This window comes from Entamoeba nuttalli (assembly GCF_000257125.1).
Source record: "Entamoeba nuttalli P19 unplaced genomic scaffold asmbl_2420, whole genome shotgun sequence".
Taxonomy (NCBI): domain Eukaryota; phylum Evosea; order Mastigamoebida; family Endamoebidae; genus Entamoeba; species Entamoeba nuttalli.
In genome coordinates this window covers 1-19,040 of record NW_008575309.1, presented here as the reverse complement: position 1 = coordinate 19,040, position 19,040 = coordinate 1, and the positions used below count along the sequence as shown (strand labels likewise).

General features: G+C 23.8%; 9 protein-coding genes across 9 annotated transcripts; 4 read left to right on the top strand and 5 right to left on the bottom strand.

Moving 5' to 3' along the window:
* Window positions 1–259: 259 nt before the first annotated feature.
* ENU1_023800 (hypothetical protein) lies at window positions 260–2,149 on the bottom strand (the record flags this gene model as incomplete). The annotated part of the gene is made up of 1 exon (XM_008857089.1): window positions 260–2,149. The coding sequence occupies one exon, from the start codon at window positions 2,147–2,149 to the stop codon at window positions 260–262; it is 1,890 nt and encodes a 629-aa protein (XP_008855311.1).
* Window positions 2,150–2,458: 309 nt separating this feature from the next.
* Window positions 2,459–3,037, bottom strand: ENU1_023790 (hypothetical protein; the record flags this gene model as incomplete). Its single annotated transcript, XM_008857088.1, has 1 exon — window positions 2,459–3,037. The coding sequence occupies one exon, from the start codon at window positions 3,035–3,037 to the stop codon at window positions 2,459–2,461; it is 579 nt and encodes a 192-aa protein (XP_008855310.1).
* A 782-nt stretch (window positions 3,038–3,819) lies between these two features.
* Window positions 3,820–5,514, top strand: ENU1_023780 (RasGEF domain containing protein; the record flags this gene model as incomplete). The annotated part of the gene is made up of 1 exon (XM_008857087.1): window positions 3,820–5,514. The coding sequence occupies one exon, from the start codon at window positions 3,820–3,822 to the stop codon at window positions 5,512–5,514; it is 1,695 nt and encodes a 564-aa protein (XP_008855309.1).
* A 96-nt stretch (window positions 5,515–5,610) lies between these two features.
* On the bottom strand, window positions 5,611–6,153 carry ENU1_023770 (hypothetical protein; the record flags this gene model as incomplete). Its single annotated transcript, XM_008857086.1, has 1 exon — window positions 5,611–6,153. The coding sequence occupies one exon, from the start codon at window positions 6,151–6,153 to the stop codon at window positions 5,611–5,613; it is 543 nt and encodes a 180-aa protein (XP_008855308.1).
* Window positions 6,154–6,546: 393 nt separating this feature from the next.
* On the top strand, window positions 6,547–7,871 carry ENU1_023760 (hypothetical protein; the record flags this gene model as incomplete). The annotated part of the gene is made up of 2 exons (XM_008857085.1): window positions 6,547–7,032; window positions 7,092–7,871. The coding sequence occupies 2 exons, from the start codon at window positions 6,547–6,549 to the stop codon at window positions 7,869–7,871; spliced, it is 1,266 nt and encodes a 421-aa protein (XP_008855307.1).
* A 122-nt stretch (window positions 7,872–7,993) lies between these two features.
* On the bottom strand, window positions 7,994–12,121 carry ENU1_023750 (glycogen synthase, putative; the record flags this gene model as incomplete). The annotated part of the gene is made up of 1 exon (XM_008857084.1): window positions 7,994–12,121. One exon carries the CDS (start codon window positions 12,119–12,121, stop codon window positions 7,994–7,996), a length of 4,128 nt encoding a protein of 1,375 aa, XP_008855306.1.
* A 1,024-nt stretch (window positions 12,122–13,145) lies between these two features.
* Window positions 13,146–14,324, top strand: ENU1_023740 (eukaryotic initiation factor 3, gamma subunit protein; the record flags this gene model as incomplete). The annotated part of the gene is made up of 1 exon (XM_008857083.1): window positions 13,146–14,324. One exon carries the CDS (start codon window positions 13,146–13,148, stop codon window positions 14,322–14,324), a length of 1,179 nt encoding a protein of 392 aa, XP_008855305.1.
* A 65-nt stretch (window positions 14,325–14,389) lies between these two features.
* ENU1_023730 (hypothetical protein) lies at window positions 14,390–16,699 on the top strand (the record flags this gene model as incomplete). Its single annotated transcript, XM_008857082.1, has 1 exon — window positions 14,390–16,699. One exon carries the CDS (start codon window positions 14,390–14,392, stop codon window positions 16,697–16,699), a length of 2,310 nt encoding a protein of 769 aa, XP_008855304.1.
* Window positions 16,700–16,779: 80 nt separating this feature from the next.
* Window positions 16,780–18,543, bottom strand: ENU1_023720 (SPRY domain containing protein; the record flags this gene model as incomplete). Its single annotated transcript, XM_008857081.1, has 1 exon — window positions 16,780–18,543. The coding sequence occupies one exon, from the start codon at window positions 18,541–18,543 to the stop codon at window positions 16,780–16,782; it is 1,764 nt and encodes a 587-aa protein (XP_008855303.1).
* Window positions 18,544–19,040: the final 497 nt, after the last annotated feature.

Below are 19,040 nucleotides of genomic sequence, written 5' to 3'. Positions count from 1 at the left end.
TCCATTTTTGCTAATTTACCTTTGTCCATTACTAATTATTAATTGTAAAATATTTAAAGTTCGAATTTACAGTTTGTTTTATTTTTCCTTTGAAGAATATGAACTATTTATATTGAAAGTTGCAGAATGTAATTTCATTAAAATTCTTTTCAAATGTTTTTAAAAATTTTATAATTTAAAAATTAAAAAGGGTATTAATATTAGAGAAAAGAATAATAAAATATGTTAGTTAAACATAAAAAAAAACTTGAATTTTTAGTTATTTCTTTGGTGCAGCATCAAGTAATCCCTTTTTTTCATTTCTTAAAGTAGTTAAACGAGCTTCTAGTGATTGATATTTTAATTTATCCAATTGACTTTCAACTTTAGGGAATGAATTTAATTGAAGTTCAACGTCTTTAATTTCTTTATCAACAGCAATTAATTTAGATTGTCTTTCTTTTTCTGCTTGTTCAATTTGTTCTTTCTTTAATTTTAATTTAGCAGCAACTTTTTTAGCACTTTTTTGTAAAGTTTTTAATTCGATAGTTTTTTCTTTAATCATTTCACCAAAATCTAAAATTTTTTTTCTCATTTGTTTATTTTCAAAATCCATTTTTTGGTCTTTTTGAGTAATATCATTAACAATAGAACTAATTTTATTAACTTGTTCTTGTTGAAGTTGTCTAATTTCAAATATTACAGAATCTAATTCACGTTTAACAACATCAATTTTTGAATGAATTTGAGCATAAGCTTTAATGATATATTTTTTTTCTTGTTTACTAACAACACCTCTTCCAGAAATTTTTCTTTTTTCAGCCAATCCTTCAAGTTCAATTAATTTTCTTCTTAAATAAGATTTTTCTCTAAACAAATTTTCTTTTTCATTTCTTATTCTATTTTGTTTTTGACGAATAAACCTATCTAATCTTTTTTCAAATTTAATAACTTCATCAGTACATTCATGATATTCATTTAATTTTAATGAAATTGTTTTATTTAATGTTTCTTTTTGAATATCATCAATAGTTTTTTTAATTGAAGATCTAAGACCTCTTATTTCTCTTGCAATATTTTGACATTTTTCTTGTGAAAATATAATTCTTTTTCTAAGTTGTTCATTAAATTTAATTTCATTTTCTTTTTGAAAAGAAATCATTTTATCTTTTAATTCTGTTTGTTTTTCACTTATAATTTTTTTTATATTCATAATTTTTTTATGAATTTTTAATACTCTTCTTTGTCTTTTATCAATTTCTTTAACTAAATCATTAATTCTTTCTTCATCAATAACTGTTTCCTTTTTTTCATTTTTTAATTCATTTTTTAATTGTTTTAATACTTTCTTTTCTTTTTTAAATTCACTTTGTTTTTTTAAAAGTTTACTTTTATATTTTTTAAGTAATGAATGAATAGTAATTCTAGTAGTTTCTATTTCTTTATTTTCAACAGGAATAAAGTCATGAAGTTTTTCAATTAAAAACAATTTTTTATTTTCACATTGTTTATAAGCATTTTTAACTTCTTGAATTAATTTAACTTTTTCATTAACTTCATTTGAATTAGTATTATTAAGAATATTTTGAGTTAATTGATTGATAGTATCATTCATTTCTTTTTGATCATTAATTTGTTTTTGATATTTATCCCAAAGAGTTATATAATTATTTTTTTTAGTATTTAAATTATCTACAAGAGTACTATATTTTTTACTAACTGCAGTAATTCTTTTTTGAAGATAATCAATATATTCTATTGTATTTCTTTTTTTTAATTTTAATAATCTTTCTTTTATTTTTAATTTCTTTTCTTGAAGTTTACTTAAAGCAATTGTTTTTCTTGTTTGTTTTAAACGAACATTTAAATATTTTATTGTTTCTTTATTATTCCCTGATTTGTTTTTTCTAAAAACTAATTGTGAAAATGTTTTTTCATTTGATTTTCTTTTTGCTTCACTAATATCTAATTTTTCTAATACTTTCTTTAATTGTTTTTTGATTTTTGTTAACTTTTTTTCTTGTTTTTCAATTCCTTCTTGGACATTTTGTACTTTTTTTCTATATAAAGAACTCATTTCATCAAGTTCATTTTGAATGGTATTCGTTGCGTTCATTGGAATACTTGCAAATACAAAACTTAAAAATAATACTATTAACAGTATCTTCATTGATATTATAACCTTTTTTCAGTTCTTTTTTATTTTTTTCTTTTATTTTTTATTTTTTAATGTTGATTTTTATAAATTTTTTTGTTTAAATTTGATTTATTCTTATTTCGAATAATATTATTTTTATTAACATATATTTTAAATAATAATTCTCTGTTTATTTCCACTCTTCTTAATATTCAAATTAAATTTTTTATTAAAAGAAAGACGAATAAAAAAATATTCATATTAAAAAACAAATATGTTAAAAATATTAATTTGATTAATTGATAGTTTGAATTTAAATAAATTACAAAATAAACAAATGAATTATAACATAGATGATAAAATAGGATCATTTTTAGAAATTAAAAATGATTTTTCTTTTAAAGTTTTTTGAGATAAATAATTACTAAGACTTATTCCTTTTTTAGTAATATCTTCTTTATTAAGAAGACACATACCATCTTTAAAAATTTGTAGAACAGTTTGCATTTTTTTGGAATTGTTTTTTCCTGATGAGTAAGATGAATTAAAGAAATAACCTTCATTCTCTAAAAGGTCAATTAAAAAATGGTGATTTTCAATTGATTTGTTTGTAATAAATCTACGATATGCAGTTTCATGTACTACACCGTTATAAATATCTATTTCCATAAGTGCTTTACATCTCTTATTTATAATCTCTAATACATCAATTTGAGCTTTTCCTATTGATACTTGTATTACTTTTACAACTTGTCTTGTTATTATTGATTTTTTTGTTGCTCTTTCTACAACAATATCATATTTTTTATTTAATAGTGCTATTAGTACAGCTTGTTGATATGCTAAATAATCTCTTATTGTTTGATATCGTTCAGCCAAACGTTGTGAATCAGAGACTTTGTGAAGTGGTTCTGAAGACATCAAGCTTTTTTATTAGTTCAACCGCTGAATCTTATAAATATTCTTCAAAAAAAACTACAATCATGTTGTATTTAACAGTCGTTTTATTTACTTTACTGCATGGAATATTCTTCCTACATAATCTGATTTGGCGCCAAATAGTTATGTGTCATCAAAAAAAGAGAGGATGAAGGGAGTTATTTTTACTAATTGAATAAATAACTTTGAAATTATTTATTTTTGTCTGATTCTCAAAAAAAAATTATTAAAAATGTTCGTTAGTTCTATTTTTTTGTCTCGATTTTTCATGAATAATGTTCATCTATAAAAATAGTATGTTATTGAATGTTATTTTTTTTAGCCACAAACACTTATTTTGTTTTTGGATAATAACTTCTTTAAGAAATTAATAATTTACTCTTAACCAATAACATATAATTCTTTATTGTTGTTGAAATTATCATTATTTAATAATAGAGATTGTGCTAAATGGTGTATAATAAAAGGTATAAGAGTTAATTCAAATTTATAATGTCAAATTCTATGAAAAAGTTTAAAACATTTAAGAATAGTAATAATTTATAATTCATGTCATTAAAACCAAATTTTTTTATCATTTTTTAATTCATCATTGAAAAAAAAAAACACTTTTTTCATTGGAGAGTCAATAAAAAGAAACTTCTAAAAAAAACAAGAATAGAATAAAAATAGAAAGAAAAAGAAAATTTAAAATGACTAGACGTTTTCAAAATTTTTAACCCACCTTTTTGTAAATAAAAAAAACAACATCTTTATTTATTTAAATGAAACCATCTACAACAATTGATACTCAACCAGCATTAAAAAAAAGAAGTAGAAGAGTAACTATTACAAAATCATTAAGTAAAGTTTTAGATGTATTTGAAAAATCAGCAAATAGTTTGCTAGATAGAAATTCAGAAGGGTTAACGTCAAATCAAATAGTATTTAAAGTAGTTGATTTAACAGCTGATTCATTTGAATATGCCAAATTATTACAATTATTTAGTGAAAATGATTTTGTATTAATAAGAAATGAGAATGAAGTATTTTCACCTGATATTAGAATGACAGTTTGGAGAATGGAAAAAAATAGAAAAATTGTTTTTGAAAGTCTTGCAAGAAAAATTAAAGAAACTAATGAACAACCTAAAAAACTTCAATTTCTTACATTTGAACGAACTAAAACATTACCTACTGAATGTGAAGTATTTGTTTCTCATGTTGTTTCAAATATTGAAGAAATTTTTTCAGTTGAAGGAGATCCAATTTTTGATGATGATGGATATATTATTCAAATTACTACTGAAAAATTCTTTCAACAATTATTTGATCCATATGCATCAACAGAATTTATTCATATATTTGCATTTACTGGAAATATTCTCTGTCAACCAACATATATTGTTAATCAATTTAAATACATTCATAATGAATATTCAAATCAATTAAAAAATGAAGAAAAATATCCTAAAAAATATTTAGAAAATGTTCAAAATAGAATTGAAAGTGTGATAGAAATATTTTTAAAATATCAAATATTTATTTTATCTAATGAAGAAAAAATAGAAATAAATCAAATGTTTACTTCACCTATTTATTCTTCACAATTTATTACAAATATAAAAGAAATATTATCAAATAAAACTTCTGGATTTAAAAATCCAATTTCTACAAAATCTTTATTTATGAAAATTGAAAAAAAACAAACAAGAAGAAAGAAAGCACTTTCTATTTCTTCTCATCCTTCTTCAGAAACACCTAAAGAAGAGAGTCGTCCTAAATTAACTAGAACTAAATCAGGTGATCCACTAAGTATTTTTGAAAGTGAAAATGCTAAAGTTGATTTTATTAATGTTGAGAGTTTTATGAACATTGATTATAAAATTATTGCTGAACAACTTGTTGTTTATGATGTTAATGAATTTAAAAAAATACCATTAAATGATTTAATAAATAGTGATGGTTCTGAATATTTTCAAAGTTATATTAAAGTACTTAATAAATTAGAAGATTTCTTTATTAAAATTATGACTACTACAGAAGCTTTTAAATATTTTATTAAAGTTGCACAATGTTGTATTGATTTATATGATTTAAATATGGGACATCTTATTTTTTCAGTTATTGTAAAACAGTCAATTTCATGTAAAGAACAATTTGATGGATTAAAAAAAGGGAAAAAATTAATGTACAGTAAAATTTATGATTTATTTTCAATACAAAGAAATCTTTGTAGGTACAGAAATGCAATGAAAAAAATTCCTTTTGAATCTCCTAGAGTTCCTATTATTTCTATTTTTTTAAAAGACGTTATTTCATTTAAAGAAATGGAATCATTTTTAAATGGTAATATAAATTATATAAAATTTAGAGCATTAACAGAGACTATTGAAGCAATGGCTATTTCACAACATATTCCATATATTATTCCACCATTAAATATTATTCAAAATTTTCTACATTCACAAATGGTGTAAAATATACTTTTTTTTTAAAAAATATCAAATTGTTATTGGTTTTAAATGATAATGTTTTTTTTTTATTTTTATTAAGTTTTGGTACAAATAAATAAATTAATTGAGTAATCTATATAATTCACCAACATTGAATAATACAGTTTTCATAGTTCCAAGTTTATTTTGGATATAATCAGTTACAAATGGACCATATTTTTTGATTGATTCATTTGAATAAACTAATTGTTGATCTTGAAAAATATTTATTTTTCCATCAATACCTGCATTTTCTTCAATTTCACAAGAAACAAAGATATTTTTTTCTGAAAGAATATCAATAACTAAATGAAAACATTCAAGTCTTCTTTGGTCTTGCATTCTTCTTTTAGCTCGTTGTTCTTGTAACCCTTTTTTTACAAAATCATTTACTAATTCCTCTTCTCTTAATTTAACAAAAGCACTTACATCAATTCCATCACCATTACCAAATACTATTTCTGATATTTTTATAAATTCATGTGTTATCATTGTTTTATGTCTTGGTTTACTCACTTTAATTGAACAACTTTTTGATAAAAGTGCTAATAAAAATGCATAAGCATCACATAAGTTATTTGTTAACCGATATCTTCTTCTTTTATTGTTGTTAACCATATTCATTACTCTTGATTGATTGATGAGTATTTAAAATTATTTTTTTTTGATATTTTTTCGTTCAAGAATAAGAAAAATATTTTTATTTGTTAGAATATTTCTTTGAATCAATTGAAAATACACCCAAATTAATAAGACGATTGTCAAAAATTTTGGAATTTTTATTGATTTATAATATTAAAAATACTTTATCGAGTTTTTTATCTATTTTTAATTTATAACAACTTCTTTTTTATTTGTAATTCTATTTTTCGTTATTAATAACAGAATAAATCATAATTTTTTTGTTAAATATAACATTAAAAAGAATTTATTTTACAGTGAATTTGAAATGAATAAAAAGAATAACATGAGATTAAGCTGAAAATAAGGAACTAAGAAAAAATTGGTGAAGAAACAATGGAGACATTCCCTAATGACTATTTGTTTCCTAAAGTTACTCCACTTCTTCCAATTACTTCAAAAAAGATAAAACTTGATGAAAATACAAAACAAAAATATTTAACAAAATTAGTTAAATTAAAAGTTATTTGTGTTAGGCTAATGGATCAAATCATTAAAGCTGATCAAAAAGTTAAAGAACAAATGTTTGATGCTAATCAACAAATGAAAAAAGAAAGTTTAACATATTTTATAGCTCAACAAAGGGAAATGAAACAAGCTAGTGACAATTATTATATAACACAATTAAAACGATTTAAGTTTCAAAAAAATGTATTAGCATATGATTTTAATATTATTAAACAACATTCTGAAATCTTATCTGTTGTTATTTCTATGTTAGAAAAATCATATTTTGTTATTGAGATAAAAAAGTTCTTTATATCCCCAATTAGTTTATTAAAAAAAGATGAAATAGAAATTCCACGCAAAGAATTTATGAATGTTTGTATCTTTATTTAATTCAATTAATAAAAACAATAAAATATATAATTATATCATAGAAACTAAATAAGAATTTATATTCTGCAAAACAACATTATGATGAGGTATTCACAAAATATTTAACATTAACAAATCCTCGTACAAAGGTATTAAAAACAATATTGGTTGATGTTATAATTAAAATTGATAAAACAAGTGAAAGAAAATTTATATTTTCTCCTGATTTAATCGAACATTTTAATTATTGGTTTTGGGATTATAGATCTCCTTATTGGGAAGATATCAAACGGTTAGTATTAAAACCAATTCAAAGTAAAGCTATTATGAATGAATTAAGAAATATTCGTAAAAGAATTATTAAAGATAATAAAATAGGATTTATTGGTGGTAGTGATATTTTAGATAGATTAATTGAAATAGTAGCATTTCCACGATTATATTATAAAACAATTCCTTTACCATTTGATTATCCAACATATTTTTCACATTGTAAAATTATTAAAGAAAAATATAAAGGAAATTCTCAATGGGATGGTAATTTTAATCAATTAATTTCCTTGTGTAATGAATTGAATTTATTATTCATTCCAACGGACATTTTTAAAAAAGTAGATGAAATTGTTTCGAGTATTCCTAAATTATTATCTTCTATTCCTGATGGTGATGAATTACTTCAACATGTTGCATGGATTATAGGTAATTCTGATTTACATTGTCAAAGAGAAGTATCAGATATTTTATCAAATTGTTCACCATATAAACATTCAGTAGGTAAAATTTGTTATTCTGCAACAATATTTGATTTAGCATTGAAGCTTATTATCCTTTGTGATGACTGATAAAAATGTTATATAGATTAAAAGACGTAGAAAAATAGTAAAATAAAATGTAATTATTCATTAAATTCTTCATTTGCTAAAATTAAATTTAAATTCTTTTTAATTCCTCCTTTCTTTTGTTTTTAAAGTTCAAAAACAAAGACTTTTTTCTTTAATCTACCAAATTCAGTTCCCCATGCAATTGCAACATCTGTTAAATCTAAAACTGACTTAGCTGCATTGCTTCTTAATACTTTATATTCTTCAGGATTTTGGAAAATTTTAATTGCTCGTTGAATTGCAAAAACAAGATCTCCATGTGCAAATCCTTGGAACACAAACCCATTTCCTGTTTTATCTATTGGATTATATTCAAAAACAGTGTCTTTTAATCCTCCTGTTTGGAATGCAATAACTGGTGTTCCACCTAAGAATGATTCTTGTTGTACTAATCCACTTGGTTCAAACATACTTGGCATACATGTAAAATCACATCCCATATTCATTAATGGTCCATCAGTAAAGAATGCAGTTGGATCACACCAAAAACATTGTGGGAATGTTTGTCTCATTTCTTTCATTTTCATTGAACAAGCAACTGCATATGGATCATCCATTGGAGCCATACCTCCAATAATAAACTGACACTTTCCATTTGTCTCTTTAACTAATGACCAAATTGCATCTAATAATAAGAAAACACCTTTTTGTTCACAAATTCTTCCAACAAATCCAAATAATGGAATACTATCATCAACATTATTAAAATACTTTTGTTGTAATCTTCTTTTACACTCCCAATGATCTAATGTTGGTGATATTTTCTTTAATGCCTCTGTTCTATGAACAACTGAAATACCATTACTACAAGCAAATGGATGTGGGAATTGTCTTAAATGATATGATAGTGGTGATCCTTTAAGAGCATCTTGCATATAACTTTTACTAACTGTTCCCCAATTATCACTACATTTTAATGCACACATTGACATATTTAAAGCAGTTGGTCCTGGGTTATTAACTAATTCTCCAGGAAGCTCATGAATATAAGATAAGTCTGTATCTGGATATAAATCTCCAATATATCCTTTTTCTAAATTATGAACTATATGGAAGAAAGTACATTGTTTGAAATAATCTCCAAATCCATATTTGGCATAAGCAGGAACCATTCCTGTAAACCAATCATTAGTAATAATTAATGATGGATGAATTCCTTTATCACATAATAATTGTAATGATGATTTACCTAATAATACTGCAGACCTTAAATGTCTTTCTGCATTAAATGGTGGATAAGCCATTGGGAAATTATCATAATTATGAAGGAAATATAAATCAACATTATTTTCTCTTCCATAATGAACACCACAACTAACAGGTTCATGTGCAACTTCAACAGTAACACTTCCAATTTGTTGAATTCCTTCATTCTTTAAATAACCTTGTTGACCTTTTTTATTCATATTATAATATGGTGAAATAACAACAATCTCACAACCTAATTCTGCCATTGTTTTTGTTAATTCATTAATAAGAACACCAATTCCTCCAATAGTAGAAAACCTTCCTAATTCTGGTGTAACAAAAACAATTGTTCCTAATTTATTCTTTTCTAATGCAATTCTACAAATTTCTCCAGCAACAGAAGATTCTCTAGAAATAGTTTGTAAAGTATTTATTCCAATAATTGGAATTTTACGATTTCTTAACCCATCAATAATATTAATTTGATAAAATAATTCTTGAACTAAGTCTGCAAGTTTGTTTTGTTCATTTTTAGTAGCTCCATCTTTTAAAGATTTTTGTAATGTTTGAAGATATTTAGAAAGGTCTTTAGCTTTATTTTCTTTTAAATCAGTAAATATTTCTTCAAAAATACTATTTCCAACAGCAGATTCTCCAGATTGAAGTAATTGCATACATCTTCTAATAGAACATTCTTGATGTTCAAGTGCAACTCTAACATTTGCATGTGGTTTATATAATGAGAATTGGAAACATGCAATATCAAATGGACCAAGTTTAATTGGAATATGTTCATTTTTAAGTTCAAAATAGCTCATTAACTCTCTTTTATGAGTAACAACATCAATAACTTCAAATACTGCATCATCTGGTTGTTCATGTTTTAATTTTAATTCATGGAGATCAAAATGAACAGTAGTAGAATTATTTATGGTATTAATTGCTACAAGAGCAGCAGTTGCTGAATGAGAATGTTCTCTCATAATTCCAATAGTTCTATCAGATTTTGTTCCATCTATGTTAAACATTGAAATAACTTTAATTTTACCAAAAATCATTAAATGTTCAACTCGTTCTCTAATTAACGCACGTTTTTTATTTAATTCAATATGATTTTTATCATATGAATTTAATGGAGTTAAACATGGAATAAGTGGAAGTGATGAAACAAAATGAATAAGAGATGGTTGCATTGCTTGGAATTGATAAGCAAAAGTAGTTCCTTGTGGATATTTATCTGGATAATAAGGTGCTTTTGAATTTTCTAATTCTTTTATTTCATCATTACTACAAATTAATTGGAACATTGTCTTGAAATTAGGTGACCACAATGGATTAAGATCATCAATAAATGGAATGACTGTAGATTGAATAGAAGATACTAATTCTTCAGCTGGTGCCTCGACAAATAAGAAGAAGTCTGGATTATTTGACCAAATATCACGTGTTAATTTTCTTAAAAATGGATTTGGATATCCAACAGTAATAGCATCATTTCCATAAATTGTTTGTGAATCAACTTCACACCCAGTTATTCCTTTTGCTGTTTCTGTATTCATTGCAGCAATTGGAAGTAATGAATCACAAATTGAAGTAATTCTAACTGCATCAATTCTATATTTTGTTTCAAGTGTTTTAATTTCTTCAACAGCTTTTTCCCAACATGCAATAGATCTATAGTTCATAAAAACTGAATCTCCATTTCCTGCAAATTCATTATTATCTGTTTTACACATAAAAGCTCTATATGGAGATGACTCTGAAACTGAACTTGAAATTTCCATTGGGAAATCAACCATAATATTTATATCTGGTACATCAAATTCATGAACTCGTTCAATTAATTGTTGAGCAAATGCATCATCTTCTAATATTCTTGATTTAGATGCATTAATATTAATTAAATGAACAGTATTAGCACCAATTTGTTCCATTAATTCAGATGTTAATAATTCTGGTTTATATCCCATTTCTGAAACTCCATAAATTGAAAGGCTTTTTGCTTTATTTGGTAAAACAATTGTTCTACTTTGAATAACTCCTCCTGAACATTGACATTCAACAAATTGACCATTAACTAAAGTACCAATAACAATATCATATTCTCCTGGTTGAATTGTATTTCCAATATTCATATTTAATGGCATATAAAATGTTGTTCTTTTAACTGGAGAATCAACGTTAAGTGAAGGGAGTTGTGGAACAGTAACTTCTGCAATAAGTCCTTTATTATTTTTAAGAGTGTGTTCAAATAATGGATGTTTAAATGTATTTGTTAATGTTAATGTATCACCAACTTGTAAAATTTTCTCAATAAAGAATGGTTTAGTAAATTGATGAAGATGACCATCATACAAACAATTTAATAATATTAAACATGTTGATCTAATTTGGTCAATTGGATATCCTAATAAGCTAACAAATAATTCTTCTATTTGATGGAAATGACTATCAAGGAAGAACTCATTTGACATTAATTTCTTAATAAAAACAACAATCTTTTGGAATAAAGTTTCTGGAAAATCTTTATTAACAAGTTCTACAAATTGTTTCTTAAATTCTACCATTTCTTTAGCAATTTCATCAACTTGTTGAAGTTTAGTATTAATACTTTTAAGAGTTTGAGTAAATGATGTTTCTGCTTCATTAAATTGTTTAGAACTTCCAGGGAAAAGAATAAGACTTAATTGATCAAGAGCAATTTTATAAAACATTAAATCATTTCTACCATTTCCTGTAATCAAAGCATTCAGATGATTTTGATGGATAGTTAAAATAGATCCTTCAGTAATTTTAAATTCTGGTTCATTAACGATACTTACTTTAGGAATAGCTTCTGATTTATCAATAAGAACACATTTTAATGAATAATATTGAATAATCTTATAACATTGATCACCTCCTGAGATAAGTGCTTTATGAACAGCCATTTCTTGAGGTGTCAATGTACTGACTTGTTGTAATGTACCAAATTGGTCATTAAGGAGTTTATCTAGAATAGGTAATGAGATAGAAATTGACATTTAATGAATAATAATAAGATCTTCAACCCAATTTATATTTAGATGGAAGTGAACTTAAAATTTATTTATTATGAAGTTCAATAGATTCATTACCATTTCATTATCATTTAGTTACTATAATTATGGAACTGTCACTTTTTAATTAGAAATATCCTGATTTTAGTATTGATTTGTGGCACTTTCTAAAATATTTTCCTTTTCGGTGGTTTTAATAAAATGTAAAATAAAAATCGTTTGTAATCAAATTGTATTTATTTGATTTTATTTTTATTAAATAACAAAACTTAAACATTATTATTTGTTTATCTTAATTATGAATATAATACTCTTTCTCTTTATGGTAATTATTTTATATAATCTAATGTCAGTTATTTACTACTTGTTTCTTCTTTTTCATACCTTTTATTCTATTTGTTAAAAATATATCATTCTTTATAAAAAAATAAATAACAAAATTTAGTTTTTAACTAAAAATATATTTTTCTTATTTTATCATATTTTGTATTTCTTTCTTCCTTGTAGACGTTTTTAATTGATAATCTATCTTTATTTTCTTTTTTGTTTATCTTGTAAATAAAACAAATGTTTTTGAACATTAACAAATCTTAAATTAATTTCTTTAATATTTGTTATTATTCTTGTCTTTTTTGTTTTTTTTGTTCATACTTTTCCATTAAATATTCTGCAGAATCAAAACGTTTAAACTTTTTTTGAGGCAATAGTCGTTTGTTGATGTCTGATCTTTTGGATAATATTGGTTCAGATGTCCATTTTTTTCTTATTATTTGATCATTATTTTGAATATCTGAAAGAAAACTCATAGAGTATTGAATCTAAGACAATTGAGTTTGGTTGAAAAGGTAATAATGACATGATTATGATTTGATTATGATATAACTTATGAAAGAGAAACAATAAAAATGAAAAGGAGATTAATAAAGTGAAAAAGCTACTTTAAAGAAAAAAAAAAGGGTTTTTTAAAAAATAAATGAAAAATAAAAAATTATTGTAATAAGGTAAATTGATGAGTACCACTACTTCATTAAGGTCCACTATTCAACTTGGTGATTATTGCATATTAAAAAGGGATGAAATTATGACAATTGTTGAAGTGAAAGAAGGAGTTAAAAAACGTTTTGCTAAAAAAGAAGTTCAAGTTGACTCATTAATTGGAAAATCATTTGGGCAATGGGTTGAAGTTAAAGATAATATTTTTGTTGATGGTAAATCACCTGATGAATTAGTTGCTGAATTTTGTATTAATGATGGAACAATTACAAAAGATAATCGTAATTTACAAGACTCAAATTCAAATCAACAATTAACTGATCAACAAATTGTTGAAATGAAACAAAATGGGTTAAGTGGTGAAGAAATTATTAAAGAATTATTATCTCATTCAGACACTTATGAAGGAAAAACTGCATTTAGTCAAGAAAAATATATTAAAAAGAAAATTGGAAAACATGTTGCTACATTTCAAATATTAGAAGCATCTCCAATTAATGTTTGTGACTATTATAATTTAAAAGGAAATTTTAAGGCTGGACGAGTAAGAGAAGATATGTTATCATATATCATGTTTCATTCTGACTTACGTGAAAGTGTTGGAATTATGGAAAATTGTAATGGACTAATTCTTGGAAGTGTATTGAGAGCTGTAACACCAAATGTCAAAGTTTATACTGTAAAATATAGTGGAGAACAATACAGTCTTGCTACAGTATTAGCACCTCATTTTTCTGAGAGTCCAACAGATGACTGTCAGAAATATTCAGTACAAGAAAAATTATTACATTATACTTCATTTAAATATAACGTTGATGTTCTTCCACAAGTAAATTCATTAATTATTGTAACTGATGTTGAACCATTTGAAACTGTTAAAACATTATTCCCTTCATTGAAGAAATCAGGGTCTCTTGTTGTTTATTGCCAATACCTTGATAAATTAGCTCGATTGTTTGATTATTTATGGAAAAAGAAATGTATTGTTTATGCAGATGTTATTGAACCATTTACACGAACAATACAGGTATTACCAAATAGAACTCATCCAAATGTTTTAATGGATTCTAATGGAGGGTATTTATTATATGGAATTAAAGTAGGAGAAATTTCAAGTTCAGAGCCACAAGGTCTACAAGAAGAAAAAGAAATGAAAGAAGAAATAAAAGAACATAAATTAATGCAGGAGGATTGATTATTAATTTTTATTAGTTTTCTTTTTTTTAAAAAAGAACAACAGAACTGTAAAATATCAAAAGGATGAATGAAATTATTGAACAAGTTGCCAATGTTTTAAAAGGAATTACTCTTAAACAAGGAATTTCTATTGAAACTCAAATTGAATTACCAATTGAAATTTTAGAAGAACTTCCAATTGAATTATTTAAAGAAAAAGAAAATGTTGTAATTTTAATATTATCTAAATTACTTGAAATTCTTCAGTCATTTGAAAAACTTTCACTTTCAATATTTTTTAGAATTACAAAAGTTATTCAACGATTAATTGATTCATTAAGTAATGAAAAAAGTGGAGAAATAATACCAGGAATTGTTTCTCAATTTGAGGTTATTAGAAATAATGGAAGAAGTGAACAAGTCATAGAATGTATGAAAATTATTAAAACTATCATTATAAAAAGTTTTAATTATATTTCATCAACTAATTATCATAGATTAGAAATTATTATTAATAAATGGTTTATTCAAAAATGGAAGTTACAACCAAATAAGGTTGGAGAATTTTGTTTTGAACTAATAAAGTCTTTAGGACATTCAATGAAACAAACAATTAAACAATTGAAAGAAGTTGGAGTTAAAGCTAATCCAGAAATGATAATACAATTAGATGTAAACGATAAAAATGAAATAGTAGAATGTATATTAAATGATATGATAGCTATTAGTAATTCAATTATTAATTGGATTAATGAAAAAGTAGAAGATAAAATTGAGGAACAAAAACAAGATTCTGATATTAGGTATAAAGGAAGAGAATTATTAAACCAATTAGTTGCTATTTCTTGGAAAGATGAAATAATTAAAAGTCAAGTAATTATTTCAAGTCAAATAATTGGTGCTATAGAAGTTATTATTTTTGAAAGAAATGAATCTCTCTTATTGTTTCAGGAAGATGTTGAAAGAAGAATTATTGACGAGATTATTGAATTTAATCAAAGAAGTGATAAATTAATTAGTGTGTTAAATAGAAGAAAAGGAAGTAATGTAATAATCAAAGAAGATAGTAAATTGAATAGAGAAATTGAACAGAAAGTTATTGAAATTCTCATTTCTAAAGGAAAAGAAAATAATGAAGAAATAAAAGATCAAATTATAGAAGAAATAATAAAAAGTAAATTTAAAAGAAATGCAAAAGAATTACTTTGTTCAAAGAAAATAATTAGTTCCGAACAAATCATTTCAATTCTTCTTGATTATCAAAATATACAAGAAATGAAAGAAATTATTCAAGAAAATAAAAAGAAAATAAAAATTCAAGAAGTTATTAAAGTTTTAAGTAATTATAATTGGAGTGATATTAAAGAATTACAAATTATTAATATATTCATTAATGAAACAAATGAATTAAGTGAAGAATTATGTAATGAATTAATGGAGAAAGTAAATCAGAATTTACCAATAATGATAGATAATGATGAATGGATATATTATTTATTTATTTTAATTAAAAATATCTTAAAAAAATATCCTTCTCTTCTTATAGAAAGTATTTATAAATTAAATGAAGGACCAATTATTAATGAAAATATTTCAATGAATATTAACTCAATGCTTAACATAATTGGAATAAATAATAACCAAATTCCAATAAAGTCAAATAAAGAAGAAAGAAAAAAAAATAAAGAAAGAAATACTAAAATGAATATTATTCTTCAAAATTGTTTAATTGGACTAACTCATTATAATTCTAATATTAAAAATGAAGCAATTTGTATTTTAAAAATGAATATTAAATTAATTAAAAAAGAAGAAATTATTAAAGTTATGAATATTCTAAAATTCACAATTGAAACAGAATTAGAAAATGAAAATTTAAATGAAATATTAATTATTAATATTATTGAACTTATTAATATTTCTATTATAACCCGTAAAAAAGAACTTAATTTATTTGTTGAACATCTTTTAAGAAGTTTTGGTTATAAACTTCTTGAAAGAATTCTTTATATTGAAAGTACACCATATAATAAATTTTTTGAAATGAAACAAAAATTATTTGAAATGTTAGGTCATGTTTTTAATTATTGTTTTATTAATTATGAAAATACATTTGACTTTATTCTTTGTATTATTCGAATGATAAGTTGTAAACGATTCTTCTTATTACCAAAATTACAACAAAAAAATGATGTTGATATGATAGTAATATTAATCAAACAATTAAGTTTAATGAATTCAGATGTATTTAATAGTATTGTAATTCCATTATCTTTGAAAACAAAACTTAATAAAACTAATTTTGAAGAGCGATATTCTCGTATTTTTCAAATGCTTTTTGGAATTGACTATAAAGAAAATCAATACTTTATAACTCAAATATTATCTAAATAAAAAAGATAAACGTGATTTTAATTTTTTAATTAGAAGTTTGTCTATCAATTTCAATTCAAATAATTGAAGTTACCAATAGACTAAGCAATAATTGCTCCCCATTCAATGACATACTTTCCTGTTGGTCTTTGTCTTTCTTCAACACTATCAATTGTTGGGAGAGTATTAATACTTTCAACTTCTTCAAATTTTAATGCTATTCTATGAATTTGATTAAATCCAGTTATTTTCAATCGTGCAATTTCATTGTCATATGTTGAATCACAAATTGTAACTTTGTAATACTTCTTATTTAATTTTACAATCCAATAAACAATAAAGTCATTGATTTCTCTCTCATTCATTCCTAATTTCTTTAACAATACTTCTAATTCATTAGTCATATTTTCTTTTGTTATTCCAACTTCTTTTCCTTTGAATTGTTCTTTCTTCAGACAAATACCTTCCCAGAATAAATAATCAAAATGTTTATTATTTATTTCAATTACACAGTTTGATACTCCATCACTACAATAAGTTCCTTTCCATTCATACTCTTTCTTGTCACTATCTTCCTTGATGACTTTTGGACTTGGGTAAGTAGTACCAATATCTATTGCATCATTCAATTCTAAATGACAACAAAACTCTTCTTTCTCTTTAGTTGTATCATCGTACAGTAAAATTACTGGTTTTTTTACATATATCCTTGTTTCCATTTCAGACCTTCTTTTTACTAAATATTGTGAGTATGAACTTATTCTTACAACAATTGTTTGATTGTGGGAGTCAATGTCTTTTAGTAGTGAGCAAGACTTTACTGAGTCAAATGATATTCTTTTTGAAAGTTCTGGGTACTGTAAATCTGTTGTATCAGAAAGTTCATTCCAAAACTTTTCTTCGTAAGTAAAAAAATCAGTTGGAACTTCTTGTTTAATATCCTGTTGGTTAACTTTTGCTTGAATTATTTTAGAAATCAATTGTTTAATGTCTTCAATACTAAAATAAATATTTGCTGTAACAACAAAACTGAATAACATACTATTAAGTGTAATACTTTTAAAATATTTTGATGTTTTGTTTGTTAATTCTTCATTAAATTTAAATAAGTCAAACACAAAAGGTGTTTTACCAGAGTTAATAGTTACAGTTTCATACTCTCTCAATCCAATACCAAAATAATTCATTTCACAACTCAATGGAATAATTTTTATTAACATCCCATTTCTTGTGTAAAAAAGACAATTAATTTCATGAATATATCCACATCCAATGACATCACTTGCTTTATAAGGTTCATTAAATATTACTCCATTCCCATTTTCATTAAATAACTTTCCATCGTCAGAATGAAATCCTACTGTTCCATTATTCCATCCAACATGAGCATTTCTATCAATATTTTCATTTTCTACAACACCAATTGATATAACTGGTTTTTTTCCTTTAACTTTAACTTCAATATATTCAATAAGAGTACTCATTATTTGGTACTTTCTTTTGTCAATACAAATTGGGATAATTTTCTTATTTTTTTCAAAAGGAGTTGATAGTTCAATATAAGGTTTTGATCCAATTGAATTTATAACAGATTTTTGTTTAGAAAATTGGTTAACATTTGTTGTATTATTAAATGTAACATATCTTTTTAACTCAGACTCTATTGTCTCCTGATTTGAAATTTCTTGTTTTACTTTGTTATTCCATTCTATTTCATCAAATGCAGAAAGTTCAAAAACTTCTTTGATTTGGTTATTGGTTTTCTCCAACTCTTTTTCTTCTTTTAGTCTTTTTATTTCGTTCTTTAGAACTTCAATCTCAGATTTCATTTCTAGGATTTCTTGTGTAAGTTGTTGATTATCCATATTGATTTATATGTAGATCATTTCTTACTGTTTAAATTAATGCTTAATATATCAAAATAATATAATAATAGTAAATTTACTTCAAATTTAATTTATTTAATACTTCACTTTTATATGGTGGAAACTTCTTTTCATTTTTTTTTCTTGATTTTTTAAAAAACTGTTTTTAATGAAAAAAAATCAATTATTTGATATTATCCACTATTCAATTTTATGAACTTTGAGAGGTGAATATTTCAATTTCTTCATTATAACCTATTTGTATCAAAGAGTTCATTTATAACACAATCATTTTAGAACATTGTTCTTTTAGTATGGTGCTAGAGTCATTTCTTAACAAACATAAAGATAAAACAAAAATAAAACATGAAAATCCAAATCATAAAAGATGAAATAATAAAAATAAAACAGAATTGAATCTTCTATTCTTCAACTTTTTTGTTATTTTTTAGCAAAAATGAAAAAACACTAAAAATAAACTAATTATAGAAAATAAC